Source organism: Leopardus geoffroyi, chromosome C1 (assembly GCF_018350155.1).
Source record: "Leopardus geoffroyi isolate Oge1 chromosome C1, O.geoffroyi_Oge1_pat1.0, whole genome shotgun sequence".
NCBI classification, from domain to species: Eukaryota; Metazoa; Chordata; class Mammalia; order Carnivora; family Felidae; genus Leopardus; species Leopardus geoffroyi.
The window spans coordinates 154,538,853-154,556,981 of record NC_059328.1 but is presented as its reverse complement, the minus strand read 5'-3'; the positions used below and the strand labels follow the sequence as shown (position 1 = coordinate 154,556,981).

The window sequence follows — 18,129 nt, the reverse complement described above, 5'->3', positions numbered from 1 at the left end:
GAAGAAAGAAGGGCCCCACCCCCACCCCAGGATCCTGGCAGTGGTTCCCGGCCCCATCTTTCCTTGAGCACACCAGGGCACCCAGACCCAGACCCACACCACCCATTTCACTCCAAATACCAAAGATGCTGGACTAACTTCACCTGTTTCCCTTTCTACACAGATTATGGAGCAAGAAAGCTGACACCAAGCCACATCAGTGTTCATCAGGGATGAGATATCTGTCAAGGATTTGTGGCAGAGTCGCTTACAGGAATAAAAACACAGAATTTCTTCTAGGGATAGTATAAGAACAAAGGAGATAATTTCCAGAAGTGGCCTGAAGCTTTTCCAGAGAAAGGTGCTGTAACTATCTAAGGTACCTAAACTACCAGTGGTATAAATTTGTGTCTGTGGAAGGTAAACTAAAATCTTTATTAGCTAACAAGGGCAGTTGCATGAGGCGGGGGGGGGGGGGGGGGTGCGGGAAAGAAGAAGGCAGAAGAGTGATTATCTCCTTCCTTGCTAATATGTGTCTCCAAAGAGGCAAACACTTAGAGATGCGGCAGAGATGACCTCAGGGAGTGAAATGATGCCAAAGGCTATTGATGTAAGAAAGAGAGACTAACCCAGCTTTTTAGTTATTTTTCTTTTAAAAGAAACATCCATCCTGTGTGTTTAGTAAATTACCCAGGATTGTATTTACTTGAATTTTATTATATTTATTTGGTGATCGTATCCATAGCTTAACTGTTTGCATGGGGTAAAGGACATCCAAATAAATATATGGTTAGTATTTGGTTGAAAGCTGGCTTCTGAACTGGCCAAGTTTTTGAACCGACCAAGGAATATTTACTTGTTTGGCGTATCTGCTGCAACTAGCTAGAAAAACTGTCTAAAACCGTCTTAGTCAAGGAGGATGTTTATTGAATATAACAGGCAGTGCAGAGGTTGTTTGGGTCCAAGAGCTGAGCGATCCATCAAGAGCCCAGGGGGAGATCTGTCTCTGTGATCTGCCACCCTCAGTGTTCCAGCTTTGCCCTCAGAATGACATCCCTTCTGGTTTTAAGTTGACTGAAGTAGTGCCACGTATCATACCCTGATGCAATAAGGTCCAGGGGACAGAGAATTCTGTCTCTTCCTTGGTCTCCTTCTTAGGAGTGAACAAACCTTTTATAGACACTCCTTTGGCAGGCTTCCCCTCACCTATTCCTGAGGCCTATTCCTGAACCATTGATTGGCAAGGGGCTTAGAGATGGTGTATGGAGTGGAATGGATGCTGGGGAGTTGAACACACAATTTTCTCCAGTTTGCAAACATATAGTACAAAAATTCAGGAGCTAATAAAGCCAACAATTTGTCTATTACAATGTTATTAATTGTTATTAGTTAGCAGTTGTCTCTCTGTGCTTATAGCTGTCTGATAAAGACAAAGTCACTGGGAACATCAACTCCTAGAAACTATTCCAGGATAAAAATTGTTCTGATGACAGAGACGAGCTCACACTTTCATACTCAGCTATTTTTTTTTTCAGAGGTATGCCATTGAGTCCAGGTAAAGAAAGACAGAAATAGATCCTCTTATTAAAACAGTTAGCAAATCAATAAATAGCATTTATGTGTGGACAATCATGAGTTTAGCTAACAGGAAGGGAACAGTGGTAGAAAAAGTCTAAATTTCATCTATATTTGGCCATATAATAGTGATATCCTTGCTGTAGAGTTACTTTCTCAATAGGTTTAATTCAGACAAGAGTACTGCATCATTCCTTGACACCACAATGAGAGCAAGAGGCAATGATATATAAGAAGCTAGCCTAGGCCTTTAATTTATCTTCAAATAACTCTAAGGTGCTTAAAATATGTCAGTACGTATCCATTAGATGTGAGTTTTATGCTTGTTATTAATTCATTCCTGTTTATCTTCTACATTAAAAACAAAGGTGAGGACTATATTGCTCTATTTCTTAGATTGCACCACTCCATTCCTAACATGGGGCTATATACGTAGTAACCTCCCAGTAAGGTAGCAGACTTATCCTAATTCAATTTCAGAACACGTGAACTAAAAATCCCATTTTGGGGCCCAGGCTATTTCCTGAACTATATTGATTCAAAACCTGTCTTCTTGACTCACCATTTTTACAGCTTGGGCAGATTATCCAACCTACTTGCACCTAGGTTTTTTGATCTCTAAAATGGGAATAACAAGGTTAAATAAAATTAAACGATTAAACCTCACAAGATTAAGTGAGTTAACGTATATAAATTATATGACAGAGTACCTGAGACATAGTAACAGTTTAACAGAGTTTTGTCTATTATTGTTTAATTCTCAAAGCCACCTAGTTAGGTAAGCATACCAACCAGATGTTATTTCAAAGATCTTCTGAAATACAGAAAATAACATTTAATTCTGCCTTGGAGAATGCCCAGTGGTTATTATTATAATGTGTCAAATGCTCTGTATATGCCCTTAAAAAATCATTATTCTCTTTGTCACATACGTGGCCTGAAAATACAGTAAATACCAGATAATTGCTATCCCAAAGTGAAAAGCCCTTTAGAAAATGTTAATAACTTTATTCAAAGGAAGGGTAGTCAGCTCCATTTTGTCTTTTAGATTATGCCCTTCTACAATAGTTTCTCACTGATAACAAGAAAACACAGCATCTTTTCCTCAGCAGTGGACACAATCTTTCCCCAACAATTTGCTGTCTCATCATCAAGAACATAAAAATACACTGTGGATTTTTTCCCCTCTAATCTTTCAAGTTGTATGATACAGCTTTCCATCCTTGAAGATGGCAAATTTACAGCCTCTGACATAATTTTGTCTCCATGGGAACAGACCAGAACTAATTGATTTTGGTCTGTAACATAATCATAAAAATCCCTACAAAGGGAAAGAGAAACTATTGATATTAACAGGTTCTAGACCAATGCAATTTTCCAACTGCTATTCTGGAAATTAGTCAAGGTAAGAACTCCCAGGCTATATGAGTAATGGAGAAAAAATACTTTTGTCTTTGCCTCAGTAATGCCACAGCATATCCCAACTGTTTACTATGCCCTTTTCCTCAGATTCTGATTCATTAACAAATAGTAGCTTTGTATTCATATTTTTTGGTTTCATAGAGTTTCAGAAGCTTATGTTAGTATCACAACATACAGATATGTGAGCCTGGAAAACTGAATCGAACTACATAAATGTATTTTTATGCAGTTATTTACATATAGCTTAGATCTTTAAAATCAAATCACACAATAGTAAGATTCAAGATAAAAATGTCAACTGTAATAGGAAAAGTCAGTCAAGAATAGAATGTGTGGAAAATGTTTTGCCTCAGAACAACAATTTGTGCTGTCAGTAGACGTTTCAGTGAAGGTTACTTAGCTTCTCTGTGCCTGTTGTTCATTCATTTAAAAAATTTTTTTTAATGTTTATTTATTTTTGAGACAGGGAGAGACAGAGCATGGACTGGGGAGGGTCAGAGAGAGGGAGACACAGAATCTGAAACAGGCTCCAGGCTCTGAGCTGTCAGCACAGAGCCCGACGTGGGGCTCGAACTCACGGACCGTGAGATCATGACCTGAGCCGAAGTTGGCCGCTTAACCGACTGAGCCACCCAGGCACCCCTCATTCATTTTAAATGAATTAGTTGACTAATTGTCAAATCCAATATATGCCTTTTAATTAGCATTTTCAAAATTCCTCTTTTGGCATCTATGTAACTGTTCTGACTTCACTGTCTAATTTTCCTTTCCTTAAAAACTGGTAGTCACAAGCGTCCTACCTTTGATCTTCTGATTTTTTCCTAGACAGTGTAATGCATATTCTTATCTTCAGTTTCAACCAGTGATTCCTTAATCAACATTTTCTCAGCCCAGACGGCTTTCCTGATTCTCAGACCCATATTTTAATTACATACCCAGCTGTCTAACAGGCATCTCAACCTAAATAAATCCCAAACAGAATTTATTATCATGTCCTACAAACCCTTTCCGCTTTTCTGTTGGGTTAATGACAACTTGTGGTTTAAACCAATCTGGGATTGAGCTTAACCTCATAACACTTCTTCAATCCTCATATCAAAACATCATAAAATCTCATTGATTTTCTCTCTCCTAATTTTGCATTAAATACAGTCCTCTGGCCATGGTTTGTTTTCTCTCTAGCTTTTTGATGGTCTACTATCTTCCAAGCATGGTGTTCACCCTCTAGGGGCTTTTTCTCGTTTAATGTCGCATTAACTCTATGAAATATGTGCTATTATTGCTATCATTATCTTTATTATGCAGACAGGGAAACTGAAGATTATAAAGGATAAAACAAATTGCCCAAGGTCAAACTGCTAGAAAGTCGCAGAGCCAGGGCTTGAATACAGTTCTGACTGTAGGCCCTTAAATAGTACAGCTGTAGTCATATTCTCTTGACCTCTTCTTTAGATTCCTGGTGCCCAACTGTTTCCTTCTAGGGCAGTTCTCAAAGGGTGGTTTGCAGACAACTGGGTGTTCCCCAGTCCCTTTCAGGGGGGCAGTGAGGTCCAACTATTTTCCGAACAGTAATACCAAGATGACCTTTGCCTTTTTCACTGATAGCGCAAAAGTCACGGAGTGAAAGTGCTAATGTCTTAGCAGGGAGCAAGGCAGCAGCATCAAACTGTAGGACAAGTTTTGACATTTTCACTCCCACACACTTTCAGTAAGCAAAAAGTACCAGTTCACATAAGAACAACTTTGATGAAGCAGGAAATATTATTAATTGTATTAAATCTTGACCTAAGGGACATGTGTTTTTAGTATTCTGCATGATGAAACTGGAAAAAATACATAGAGCATTTCTGCTGCATATTGAAGTGCCATGGTTGTCTCAAGGAAAAGCATTTGTGTGACTGTGTGAATCAGAAGCTGAATAAACCACTTTTTCTTTTTTTCATGGAACACCATTTTCACTTGAAAGAAGAAGTGACAAACTATGGTTATTCAGACTTGGATATTTAGCAGATATTTTCTAAAAAATGAACAAAGGAAAAGGCTGTCACTTCAGGAAAAGCAAATGACAAGCATTTGTTGTCAGTGTTAAAACTGGAGCTTTCAAGTGGAAATTGGAATTGTGGAAAACTTTTACCTGCCACTGCGAACTAGACAGCCTCCCAATACATTATGACTTTTCTCATGAGATCAATGGTGACATTAACGAACGTGACTTTTGAACGTTATTTAATGAAATTTGCCAAATTTTGGGAAATCTGCCTACCAGTGTGCCAATATTTTCCAAATGATCCATACATGGTACAGAATCCATCCAAAAGGCAAGATCAGTAAATAATTCCTGATACAGTTTCAGATTTTTACATTGAAACTAATTCAAGCAATTATTATTTGTAGAGTTTTGGTGTGTATCAAAGAATATTCAAAACAGCCTGGAAAAAACAATTAAAAAACTCATTTTTCCAGCTACATATATATTTATTATGAGGATTTTCTTCATCTACTTCAATCAAAACAACATATCTCAACAGACTGAACCTAGAAGCAGATAGGAGGATCTGGTTGTATTCCAGAAAGTAAAGAGATTTGCCCAAATTTAAAATAAATTCCTGGGGCACCTTGGTGGCTCAGTCGGTTAAGTGTCCAACTTCAGCTCAGGTCATGATCTCATGGTTTGTGGGTTCGAGCCCCATGTCGGACTCTGTGCTGACAGCTCAGAGCCTGGAGCCTGCTTCAGATTCTGTATCTCCTTCTTTCTCTGAATCTCTCTCTCTCTCTCAAAAATAAAAATAAACATTAAAAAAAATTTTTTTTAATAACAAAAAAATAAATTCCTTTTTCTCACACCATTTTTTTTTCATCTGGGATAGCATAGTTATTTTTATTAAAAATGTGTTTTGTATGTAAACACACAAGGGCTTGTCATTATTAAGTTAATAAAAGTTTTTAAATCTTAATTTTTAATATGATAAATATGAATAGATAAGCCCCCCATAAACAAAAGCTCTTTGATATCATCAGTAATTTTTTTTAATTATTATTTGTTTTTCAGAGAGAAAGAGACAGAATGCTAGTGGGGGAGGGGCAGGGAGAGAGGGAGACACAGAATCCGAAATAGGCTCCAGGCTCCGAGCTATCAGCATAGAGCCCAACGCGGGGCTCAAACTCATCAACCCCAAGATCATGACCTGAGCTGACGTCGGATGCTCAGCCGACTGAGCCACCCAGGTTCCCCGATATCATCAATAATTTTAGGAGTCTAAAAGGGAGCGCCTGCATGACTCAGTTGGTTAAGCCTCTGACTCTTGATTTTGGCTCAGGTTATTATCTCTTGGTTTGTGAGTTTGAGCCCCTCATCGGGCCGTAAACTTGACAGTGTGCAGCCTCCTTGGGATTCTCTCTCTCTTTCTCTTTCTCTCTCTTTTCCTCCCCACTTGTGCTCTGTCTCTCTCTCAAAATAAATAAATAAACCTAAAAAAAAAAAAAAAAAAAAAAACAAAACAAGGATCCTGAAATCAAAATGTTTGAAAACCATTGTTCTAGGATCACCCCCACCTGTCTGTCCTTTATCCTGCCACTATCTTTCTAATCTTCAAATCAATCCCATCACTCCCCATCCATGGTTTACCTCAGCATGCTGTACAAGACCTTTTGTGATTTATATCCTGCCAGCGTTTCAGCCTTGCTCTAACCACTTTCTTTTGAGCAGGTTGGTCTCTATGAACTTCTTAGTTCTTAGTAATGAACTTGTTCTTAGTAATGAACTTCTTAGTTCTTCCAAAGCTCTCCCTGCTTTTTCTTATTTCTGGGCCCATGCACATACTATCTTTACTGATTGGTCTTCCTACCAACTTTCCTCCAACTACCACCACTATGCCAGTTGGTCAAATCACAATTAGTCTATAAAACTTTCTCAGGAAAACTCTGAACCATAAACCTCCTCACCCTTGCATGGGCAGAATAAACAAATTGCTCCCATTTATGGAGCTCAGACAATAACCAGTCATATATGTACAATGGTATTATAATTATTTGTGTAAACATCTCTCACACTGGACTGTCAGCTTTTTTTTATGTTTATTTATTTTTGAGACAGAGAAACAGAGCATGAGTGGGGGAAGGGCAGAGAGAGAGGGAGACACAGAATCTAAAGCAGGCTCCAGGCTCTGAGCTGTCAGCACAGAGCCCCATGCAGGGCTCGAACTCACCAAGACGAGATCATGATCTGAGCTGAAGTCAGATGCTCAACTGACTGAGCCACCCAGGCTCCCCTGGACTGTCAGCTTCTTAAGAGTAAGAACCATGGGTGCCTAGTCCAAACATAGTGTTGACACATAGTAGTCTCTCAATAAATATTTCTTGCATAAATGATCCTAATCCTTCCAGGCTATAAATTCTGTGGTCCATCCCTAGAATAGGATTTTGGAAACTACAGTATTTTTATTGATTAAGAGAGATGCATTTGGTTTACTCACACACATTCACACACACACTTTGGTTTTTAGTCAAAGAGATCATCTCCTCAGGTCTTTTTTTTTTTTAATCTTTTTTGTCCTTGCAAGGACAGTTCTAGAGAAAATTTGGCATATTAAATTTGATATATTTTAATAAATTATAATGCACATATATTCATTAATAATATATATCCCACACCAAGGCATCAGTAGGAATTAATTTTTAAAAGTCTGCTCTAATGGAAATGTAAAATTATGTAAGAGGTCTATATAATTGGCTCACAAAGAACAAGAGGGAAGAGGGAAAAAACTTAAAATCGAACTGCTTTAGAACTATGAGAGGTTTCTAAACAGCAAAGCTGCAGGAGAAGCCATGAGAAGGAAGCTCCCCTTGCTATGATTTTTAATGTCTCAACCTATCCAAATATTGGGCAAACCCTACTCAAGGAAAAGCCTTGAGTATGGAACTGATCTATGTTCCTAGGATTTAGAAACAATAGTGTGGCAGTTTCAAAGAGACTTTGTTACTTTCTTTTGGCCAAGACTCACATTCGTTGTGCTAGTCCTTGCCAATAGGCAGGTAAAGAATGATTTGTTTAAATATGTGTTTACGATTTGGTGATGGTACCCTGTTCCACGTCATCTCAGAGAAATCAAAGTAATCTGTACAGATTATTGAAATATTTCCACATTAGATATTTAAAAAAAATTTAATGTTTACTTATTTTTGAGACAGATGGAGACAGAGCATGAACGGGGAAGGTCAAAGAGAGAGGGAGGCACAAAATCTGAAACAGGCTCCAGGCTCCGAGCTGTCAGCAAAGAGCCCTATGCAGGCTCGAACTTACGGACAGTCAGATCATGACCTGAGCTGAAGTCAGAATCTCAACCAACTGAGCCACCCAGGTGCCCCTCCACATTAGATATTTTTAACCTAATTTCATTTTAAAACCTAGGAACCAGGAAATTTCAATTAAATGAGTATAAGTGGTTATTTCTTTGTGGCAAAGTGTTGCCACATATATGGTAAAGTGTTTCAATGGCAGTGAGGTTGAGGAAAGTTAAATGTCATAAACAAATGGTTAGGCTCAGTACAAACCCAGAACTCAGGATTCTGACTGCTGCATTCTTTTCATTCCATTGTTTTCTTTTTTTAATTTTTTTAATGTTTATTTATTTTTGAGAAAGACAGAGAGAGACAGAGCACGAGCGGGGAAGGAGCAGAGAGAGAGGGACACACAGAATCTGAAACAGGCTCCAGGTTCTGAGCTGTCAGCACAGAGCCCGATGCGGGGCTCAAACTCACAAACCGCGAGATCATGACCTGAGCCGAAGTCGGTCGCTCAACCGACTGAGCCACCCAGGCGCCCCTCATTCCATTTTTAATAAAGAAACGAAAATTAGTTTAACTAAACTCTCAAATACAATAGTAAACTTTCTTCTTCCCTAAGAAAGCAGCCATGCTTCGTAGAAATGTCTTAAGAGATCTTTGTCATGCTGTTTCATTTTCATTTAGCAATTGGTAAAAATTTTATCCATTTAGTTCATGAAAGGTGATGAGAGATAGATGGATTACACATCTCTGGGTATTTAAGGCTTGCAGTTAATGCACAAACTCCTTCCACATTCAAAAGTATTAAGGTGATTATTCTATAACAGCTTAGCACTGGACTGGCCATGTGTAGGTCAAAATGAACATAAAACGGCAAAAAACTTTAATTCTACTTTGTGCCATGTGTCATGAAGTTAGAAGGCACAAAATAAACAGTGATTAATTTTTGACTAAAATAGAATAACTATTCTCAAAATTTCTTATTCATATGCTACTTGATGGCAAACAAAACAAAACAAAAAAGCCCAGTCCCACCACAAACCAGAAATTCTTTTTCAGAACTAGTAGGGAAAATGGCACAGCTTTTGACATCTGATATTTTTTTTAACTTACTTAGAATATACCTTCATAGTAGGAGAAAATATAACAATGTCATATTATAAATACTAGTTAAATGAAAGGACACAGCTATTGGGGTGCCTGAGTGTCTGACTTCGGCTCAGGCCATAATCTCACAGTCTGTGGGTTCAAGCCTTGTGTTGTGCTCTGTGCTAATAGCTCAGAGCCTGGAGCCTCCTTCGGATTCTGTGTCTCCCTCTCTCTCTCTCTCTCAAAAATAAATAAACATTAAAAAAAAAAAGAAAAGAAAAAGCTATTAAAAATACCTAACTCATTAGTACAGACCAGGGCACTAGGAATTCAGATATAAACCCCAAAAAACCATATGTAATAATCTATAGTCATTTTTAATCTATATCATTTTTCTTATGTTACTATAAGATCTAGAGTTTCTTATTGTCTGTAGGCTCAGTATATACATGCCACAAACAGCTAAGAATTAGAAGGCCATTTAGGGATAAATGACTATGGAGACTAGAGTAAATGCAGGGGCAGAAATGGGGTAGGTGGTTGGGCTAGAAAAAATGTCAGACGACTCTGATGATTACCCCAATGTCATGGTTGTAGATTGTTTTATAAGATGACTGATGTGCTCATTGAAATTTGTTTATTGTTTCTATTTTCTAGGTTTTTTTAAATGTGATTTTTGACATGATGCAAAATAAAATAGCTATTAACTTATGTTTCAAAATATATGTAGCTGATTTCTAGTATTTTTGACCATTCTGTCACACTTCTAGCAGAATTTTTTTTACCTTCCCTGGAAAATTGATCAGGGTCACCCCACATGTCTGCTTTTTTCTCCTTTCTAATCCTAGCCAGTTACATGGCATGTGAATATGGCCCTGTACTTCCTGGTGCACTCTTGGAGCTCTGTGGTCAGCTGTGGTTCCACCAAATCAGGACCTCACTTAAGGGAAATGCCTGGAAGTGTGAGGATGCTTGAAACCACAACAGAGGACACAGCTACAAGGAATGAAAGATAATTAGATTATGATGGTTGACACCAACACAGTGCTGACTAATTCCAGAACAGTCTAGACACTTAATGTAAATTAATTCATTTACTCGTTACCATAATCTGGGAGGTCATTTCTCATAGCTTCCCCATTTTATAAGTGGAGACTGAAGAACTGAGGGCTTACATTTTGCAAAGTCATGTAGCTCATAAATGGCAGAGCCAGGGTTAAGAACAGAGAGAGTCTAGCTCCATAGTCCATGCTTCCAAGTACTACATCAAATGTAAGATTCAGAAAGAATACAAAAAGTGTCTGGGAATAATTGAATAACAGCAGACTAGAAAATGAAATATATTCCGCCTTGCCTCAGAAGATGCTTCAGAAGGATCCAAGGTGAAAGTTGAGAGAGAAGTTTTGATTTCTCTGTCGCTGCTGATGGTCAAACTTTGGAGAACCCATGGTCAATGATAATGATGCTGATAACCAGAACAGTGGTTGGATTAGGCAAAACTTCTTTTCCTATCCTGAGATTTTGTAAGTCAGGCATATACTACTGTGTTTCTTTATTTGGAATCAGTATGATGTGATAAAAGGAGCAGGGAAAGAAATGATGGGTCCTTAAGTAGTTTTACTGACAAGCATCAATGACATTATTCTCTTCACCAAATGTATACTATAGTTTGGCTCAAAAGTCTCTGACCCGACTTTGACAGACCTATATACTTGGCTTATTGAAACTCAGATTGGATAATGCTGCTTCCAGGTTAAAATTTGTAGTGCAGCACTAAAAGCACTATTAATGTTTATACTTTTAAAAAGCTACTAGAAGAATCCTCAAAGGGACACTGTAAAATGTTTATGCTGAAACAACATGCAGAAAAGAGCAACATGCGTATTGAAGAAGAAAATAGCTTTTCGCCAAAAACAATGGTCATTTATTAATATACTAGCAAAAAAGTTAGTAGAAGAAACATTAAATGACATCTTGGTTGATTTTCTCAATCCCTCTCATTCACTGGCTTTCCTCTCATGCATTTTTTTTTATTGCAGGCAATTCTTATGCAAGAAGCTAAACGTAATTAAATGTGCAGGATGAAAAGATGGCACAGGCACTGCTGGTACCCCCGGGGCCTGAAAGCTTCCGCCTTTTTACTAGAGAATCTCTTGCTGCTATCGAAAAACGTGCCGCAGAAGAGAAAGCCCAAAAGCCCAAGAGAGAACAAGACAATGATGACGAGAACAAACCAAAGCCAAACAGTGACTTGGAAGCTGGAAAGAACCTTCCGTTTATTTATGGAGACATCCCTCCAGAGATGGTGTCCGAGCCTCTGGAGGACCTGGACCCGTACTATATCAGTAAGAAGGTGAGTGTTGATTTTATTGATTTTAAAGTTAAGTGATATTTCCAAAGTTAAGTCTTCAATTAAACACTTAACTCTAATATACTTTTTCCTGGCTCATACACATACTGCATCAGAAGTTTTCTACCTTTAGAGATTTTATACTTTTTATTTCCACTTACTTTTAGGCACAGTATAAGGAGAAATATTTACAAGAAATGAAGTCAAGATTTGGCTGCAGTGCAGAGATATGAGAGGCGAACAATTTCCACAATTTCACAGTAACTGAGATAGTCAGAATTAAAAGTGACGCCAACAAAGCACAATATCTGTTATTACTGACATACTGAAGCACATGGTAGAGAACAGAAGAAGAGCCATGCCAAAGAAGAGTTGTGGGCATACGTACTTCTTATTTTTTAGTTTTTAATTAGCTTGAGGTTTCCTCACAACAGATTTGTACTCTAGAGGGTATTTTTAAAAATTTTTTTACAGTTATTTATTTTTGAGTGACAGAGAGAGACAGAGCACATGTGGGGGGTGGGGGCAGAGAGAGAGGGAGACACAGAATCTGAAGCAGGCTCCAGGCTCTGAGCTGTCAGAGCAGAGCCCGATGCGGGGCTTGAACTCACAAATGGTGAGACCATGACCTGAGCTGAAGCTGGACGCTTAACCAACTGAGCCACACAAGCACCCCAGAGGGTAATATTTTTATTTAGCATCCTCCTATAGGAAGAGAATACATTGACAAGCACAGTCATAATTACTTATTGTTAAAACATCAGTCCGTGAAAAAAATGTCAAAAACAGAAGACAAAAACAAAATACTCAAGTTTTCTCTATCTACATATGATTTAAATCAAGTTATGACTATGCCTTCCTAAAGCTATAATAACCACAAAATTCTGTCAGAATTAACTAGTTTTTGAAGATAACCAGCTTTGCAGAGTTTATAGTAAATATTTTTTAATAGATTATAGATTCTGCATGATGTAATTGGGTATTTTGGCATTTTATAACCACAATTTATATTTCACATTCATAAGAATAAAAACAGGTATGTGTAGAAAATAAACATAAATAGATATCACCATGAATTGATGGTTTGTGGATTAAAAAAGGTTTTAAACACCTTTATTAATTAGAGCCAGTCCTTTTAAAAGGAATGGCTAAGGAAATTGCATTCTCTAAGCAGTACACAATTTAAACAGAGAAGATCAGTGATGTTAAAGAGCCTGGCAGTTAACCATCCAATCGTGGAGCTAGCCCTATTGCTCTAAAGAAGGGTTTCTCAAACTTGCGTGTTTATACACATTATCTGAGGATCCTGTTAAGATATAGATTCTGACTCCACAGGTCTGAGAGGAGGCTAGAGATCTACATGTCTAATAAGTCCTCGAGTGAGATTCTTGCTGCTAATGCATGGGCCACACTTTGAGTAGCAAGTTTTAAAATGTTTTCTATAAATCATCAAACAAATTTAAATAGCTAAGCATGGCCCTTCTTTTTCCTTTGAAATTAGTCTCATGAAAGGTGGCATTCAATACAGATTCATATATTTTTAAAAGTAATTTATTCCAGAACTTTACTACAGAAGCACTAAAGAAAAATTTGAAATTTAGTTACTGTATTATTATACACAATGATAAGTGAAGCATCCCCCAAGAAACTATAATAAAATTATCCTTAAAATTACTGATTCAAAGTATATATTTGAAAAGATATCTTCAAGAGACGGGGGAATGCTTACTCTGACATGGTTAAAAGTATTTGCTACTTAAAGAAAGGAAGTGTTCTTAAGGAAGGAAATTGGTAAGACTAAAGGATGGGGGAAATAACAGAGACAAACACTGGCATTTTTCAAGGGAGACAGATCTGAAAGCATTTTCCTTCTGAAATCAAGTCCATTTCATTGCAGAGGGGCTACACTGGGCTACTGAACAGAGGAGGCATTAAACATTCTGCATTTGATTAAGTTGACTTAAGTTGACTCAGCAAAGAACCTTCTTAACTAGAATTTGTCTTCCCATAGATCTGCTTGAAAGGAAAGAGTATGCTGGTTATGCCATTACAATTATTTCAGTCCACGTGACAGAAATAAATCTTGTTGTAAATAAATAGATTTGCATTCTGATTTTGTATGTCATGCTCTTAAGCTTGGTTAATGTGAGTCTGCTGCCAAGAAACAGAATTGTTCTCTGTGTGCTAACAAAGTCAGTTCTTACTGCCTCCCTGTCTGAGAACAAGATTTGGACCTTGATTTATTCATGGTGGCAATGACCCACCTCAGGAGACATCTATTTACTCTTTACTGTGGGTGCACTGCTTTTCTTTATGAAGTATCTAGAAAAATGAAGACTTAGGTGATGCTATTGAAAAAGATGATAGTTTGTGATTGTTAGGATAAAAGAAGCTAATGTAAAAAGTTAATGGAGAAGTTCTGGAATTTAAGAATATGGTATGAAGTTTATGTTAATTATATGAATAATGCAGGTGAAAGACATTTTAAAATCGTAAAGCATTATGTAACAGTTTGTTGCCATTAATTAATGATATATTTTGCATGCCTAATTTAATCAGATAATCAGACGAGCCACATCACAATGCATTTTAATGGTATTTAAGTTGGCCAGGTAATAACTTAAGAATAGTGACAGTGATAATAATGATAGCTAATAATGTGCTCAGACAAAATAGGTGTGGATTTCAGGCACTGTTTGGGTGTTTAGGTGGCAGAATTCATTTATTATTCAAGAACCAACAAGGCAGGTACCATTGGCCTCATTTTACACATGGGTTAAGTGTTAGTGTTAAGCGTTACACACGGGTTAACCCCAGAGAGGTTACGTAACTTTGCCCAAGTTATACTCCATAAGAGGTCGATTCTGGGATTGAACCCAGCAGTCAGAGCTCTTAAGTACTAAGCAAAGCTATATATGGCATTTATTGATAAAATGAAAGATAACGTTAAAAACTGCTTGTATAACTTTTTGAATTCTCTGACTGAAGTGGTCCTACTTAGAGATGGAAAGCTTACTCTTGCCTCAAGCAGTAAAAATTTTAGTGAACCTATATGATGCATATTTATCTCTGAAATAGCAAGTAGCATTCCAGAGTGAACAATAACCAGTTTGACACGCTTTCAGCTATTACCTTCATCATCTTAGTGGCAATATGCAGTAATTGTTTTTTAGGCACATCATTATTTATCATGACTTGGAGACCAGATTCTGGAGTTGACACTATTTACTCCTCTTCCAATTATCTGTCACTCAAATAATGTTCAGTTTAGCTACATCTCTCAATAACATCAGAGCCCCAAATTTCAAACGTCTTCCTTGTAATTATTTCACTATATAGGATAGTAGTATTTTATTCTTCATTTCTCAGAACTCAGATTTTATACCAGGTGTTGTTCCCCCCAAAATAAACTGAAATTGTGTCCTTAAGGCCTGCTGTGTTCCAGAACCTGTAAATTCACTGAAGATGCCCTTGGCATGTCATTTTTAATCCCGTTAGTGCCACAGAGGCTAATCTTTGAGGGGAGCAGAGGATTCCATGTTTACAGGGCCAGTTCATTCCTCTCACTCTGTTTTTGGAGATTTTCAAAATAAATTCCCCTCCTAATGTTACAAGTGTTAACTGTTTTTTCATGGCAATTGTTTCACAAAAGCATAAGTAAATGCACTTTAAATTATGGTGAACTTTACATGTTATTGAATGTCTAAATAGATCTAGATTGTTTGAAATGTAAATAACCTAATCCTGTAAAATCAAGAAAATCCTTTAATGCATTTGTGCTTGAAGGGCAGTTTTCTCAATGTCCACTGTCCTGTGTGGATGATCTCAATGCTAGAAAGAAGTTTCCTTGTCCTTCTTATACAATTGTTCAAATTTATAGATTGCAGTTCATGGAAAATGGTTGGTTAGGTAATGCTTGACTCCATGGTCTTTGAATACAAAAGGGCAATGTACACAGAAGTTGTTTTCTTTGCCTTTAATACTCACAATATAAATATTTCTCTCTACCTCTTCAAACACTACCGTGTTGTCAGTGAACATGATTGTATGGGATACAGCTCTTAAAGAGTAAAAACATATTATTAAGCAAATGGATATATAGATGTCTTAAAGGTAAATGGCATCTTAAAGGTGAGCCTGCATTTAATTAAAACAAGTATTTATGTACAAACCACACTATTAAATACTGTGGAAAAAAATGGAGAAAAAGTAGATTACAGGCTTTTTATGCTCAATAGTTTATAACAACTTCTAACCTAGTCCTCAGTGGAATGAACCCTACATGTAAACTGCTACTTGACTATAATTACAAGCAACATGCCAATGTGTGCAAATTAATACACTAAGACTTACTGGTAAAGGGAAACAATTAGGGAGCGATCAGAAGGCAGTGATTTATCTGGAAAGACATGATGAAGGAGGTGACTTTGATAGCTGAGGACATTTTCTGAGGGTAGGGCTTTTCAACCCTGGCTGCATATTAGAATTGCCTGAGGAAACTTAAAAAAATCCCATGTCTATGCCCATCCTTTAGAAATTCTGATTCATTTGGTTTTGAGTAGAACTCAAATATTGGCAATTTTAAAATCACCTACGGAGATTCTAATATGCAGACAGGACTAAGAACCTTTGAAATAATAGTGGGTGGGACCTCACTGACAGGCTTGTTACGGACCCCGAATGGGGGGAGTTTGTATTAGATGACCTCACAGGTACCTCCTTCCTCTAGGATTTTATGACACTCATTTCCAGAATCAGAAGGAGAAGCTGACAGGCTGTGAGCAGGATTGACAAGTGGACTGATTTGGTTGGAGCAGAGATGCCTTGGTGGTAAAAAGTAAATGATCTTAGAGAGATGTGGTAGGTAATCACTGGGTAGCATAGCTTAAATGCTAAGTTGATGATTATAGGTTTCAAGTCATAGGATTTTAGCTATGGAATGCCCTTTGAAATGATGTCTTTAAGCCTAATTCTCTATGCAGCTGTCCCTTCTCAGTATTACCAGCAGATCTATAGAATCAGCAAAACCAGGTTATTCAGCCTGTTTAAACATCTTAAAATAGGACAACTACCACAGGGAAAATACAAAGGCTTCATAAGCGTTAGAGTTCAAAGACTTGAAATAATTAAAATAAAAGATTATTTTAGTAGCAATATGTACAGAATAATCTGAAAAGTTAACCAAAGCTGGAGACAGATGGTAAGCTTTAAATAAAGTTGGAATCTGTAAAGTTACAACTTGATAAAAAAAAAATTCTGTGTAGGATCATTAGTTTGTATCAGAAAGTTGAAACCTTAGAGACAAATTAGGTAATAGTAAATCATATGTTTACTTGTAGCTATATATTAATTTAAGGGAGAAACATCTAATGTGTTTATAGTTATGATATACCAACTTGTTTAAACAGGTTTGAACAAACAAATCAGGTAAAAAGTTCTTCATGTGTGTAAACTCTCCAAATAAACCACATGTCTAATCTAGTGACTTTTTTTTTCATATTTTCTTTTTCAGACTTTTATAGTATTGAATAAAGGGAAGGCAATTTTCCGATTCAGTGCCACCTCTGCCTTGTATATTTTAACTCCGCTAAACCCTGTTAGGAAAATTGCTATTAAGATTTTGGTACATTCATATCCTTTTCATGTGACTGAATGCCTACGGTTGATTTTAAAGAAAATGTCATTCATATGTATATGAATATATTTTATATATTTATATTTTATATATATTCCTTTATATGTTATATATATATAATTATTTTGAGATTAATGGTGACATTGTTATTTAACCTGTTCTCATTGATTTTCTGCTATTTATAAAAAGATTAGCATAGAATTACTACTATGATTCTAGAAGTAAAAAAATGAATGATGATAATAAATGTGTAAATGAAATGCACTGTGTAGAAGGAATAACAGCAAAGCTACTTCACACTTTTATTAACCTCAATTAGACCATACATAACCACTGCTAAAGAAACATTATCTGTATTACCAATGTTCAAACTTTTATGCCCTAATTGGTTCTATATCTTCAGCACCTGAGTCTGTCCATCCTCCTTCACTAAATATTTATTAAACTACTATGTGCCTATATATCTGATAGTATATATTTAAATATCACTGAATTTAAGACTACTTACAATGATAGTCAAAAAGTACACAAAAAAGGACAGAACAGTTGTGGACTTCAAAAGTATTCTCAAATAGGTAATGATAAAATAGGTATTCAGAGGCTGTGTTCAAGAATGGGCATTGATTTTTATTTAAATTCCAGTTAGTTAACATACAGTGTAATTTTAGTATCAGGTGTACAATTTAGTGATTCAATGCTTCCATACAACACCTGGTGCTCATCACAAGTGCACTCCTTAATCCCCATCACCTGTTTAACCCATTCCCCTACCCACCTCCTCTCTAGTAACCAATAG

At 36.9% G+C, this 18,129-nt stretch overlaps 1 protein-coding gene across 5 annotated transcripts in view; it reads left to right on the top strand.

The window, feature by feature from the left end:
- SCN3A (sodium voltage-gated channel alpha subunit 3) overlaps window positions 1-18,129 on the top strand; it is a 115,866-nt gene that overhangs the window by 19,648 nt on the left and 78,089 nt on the right. For 3 of the 5 annotated variants that reach the window (XM_045480051.1, XM_045480048.1, XM_045480052.1), the window contains exons 2-4: window positions 164-358; window positions 11,388-11,701; window positions 17,211-17,329. In XM_045480051.1, coding sequence (XP_045336007.1) covers window positions 11,438-11,701; window positions 17,211-17,329 — 383 coding nt within the window. In that variant the 5' untranslated portion in view covers window positions 164-358; window positions 11,388-11,437. The remainder of the gene's footprint in view (window positions 1-163; window positions 359-11,387; window positions 11,702-17,210; window positions 17,330-18,129) is intronic. The other 2 variants (XM_045480049.1, XM_045480050.1) reach the window with 2 other exon arrangements.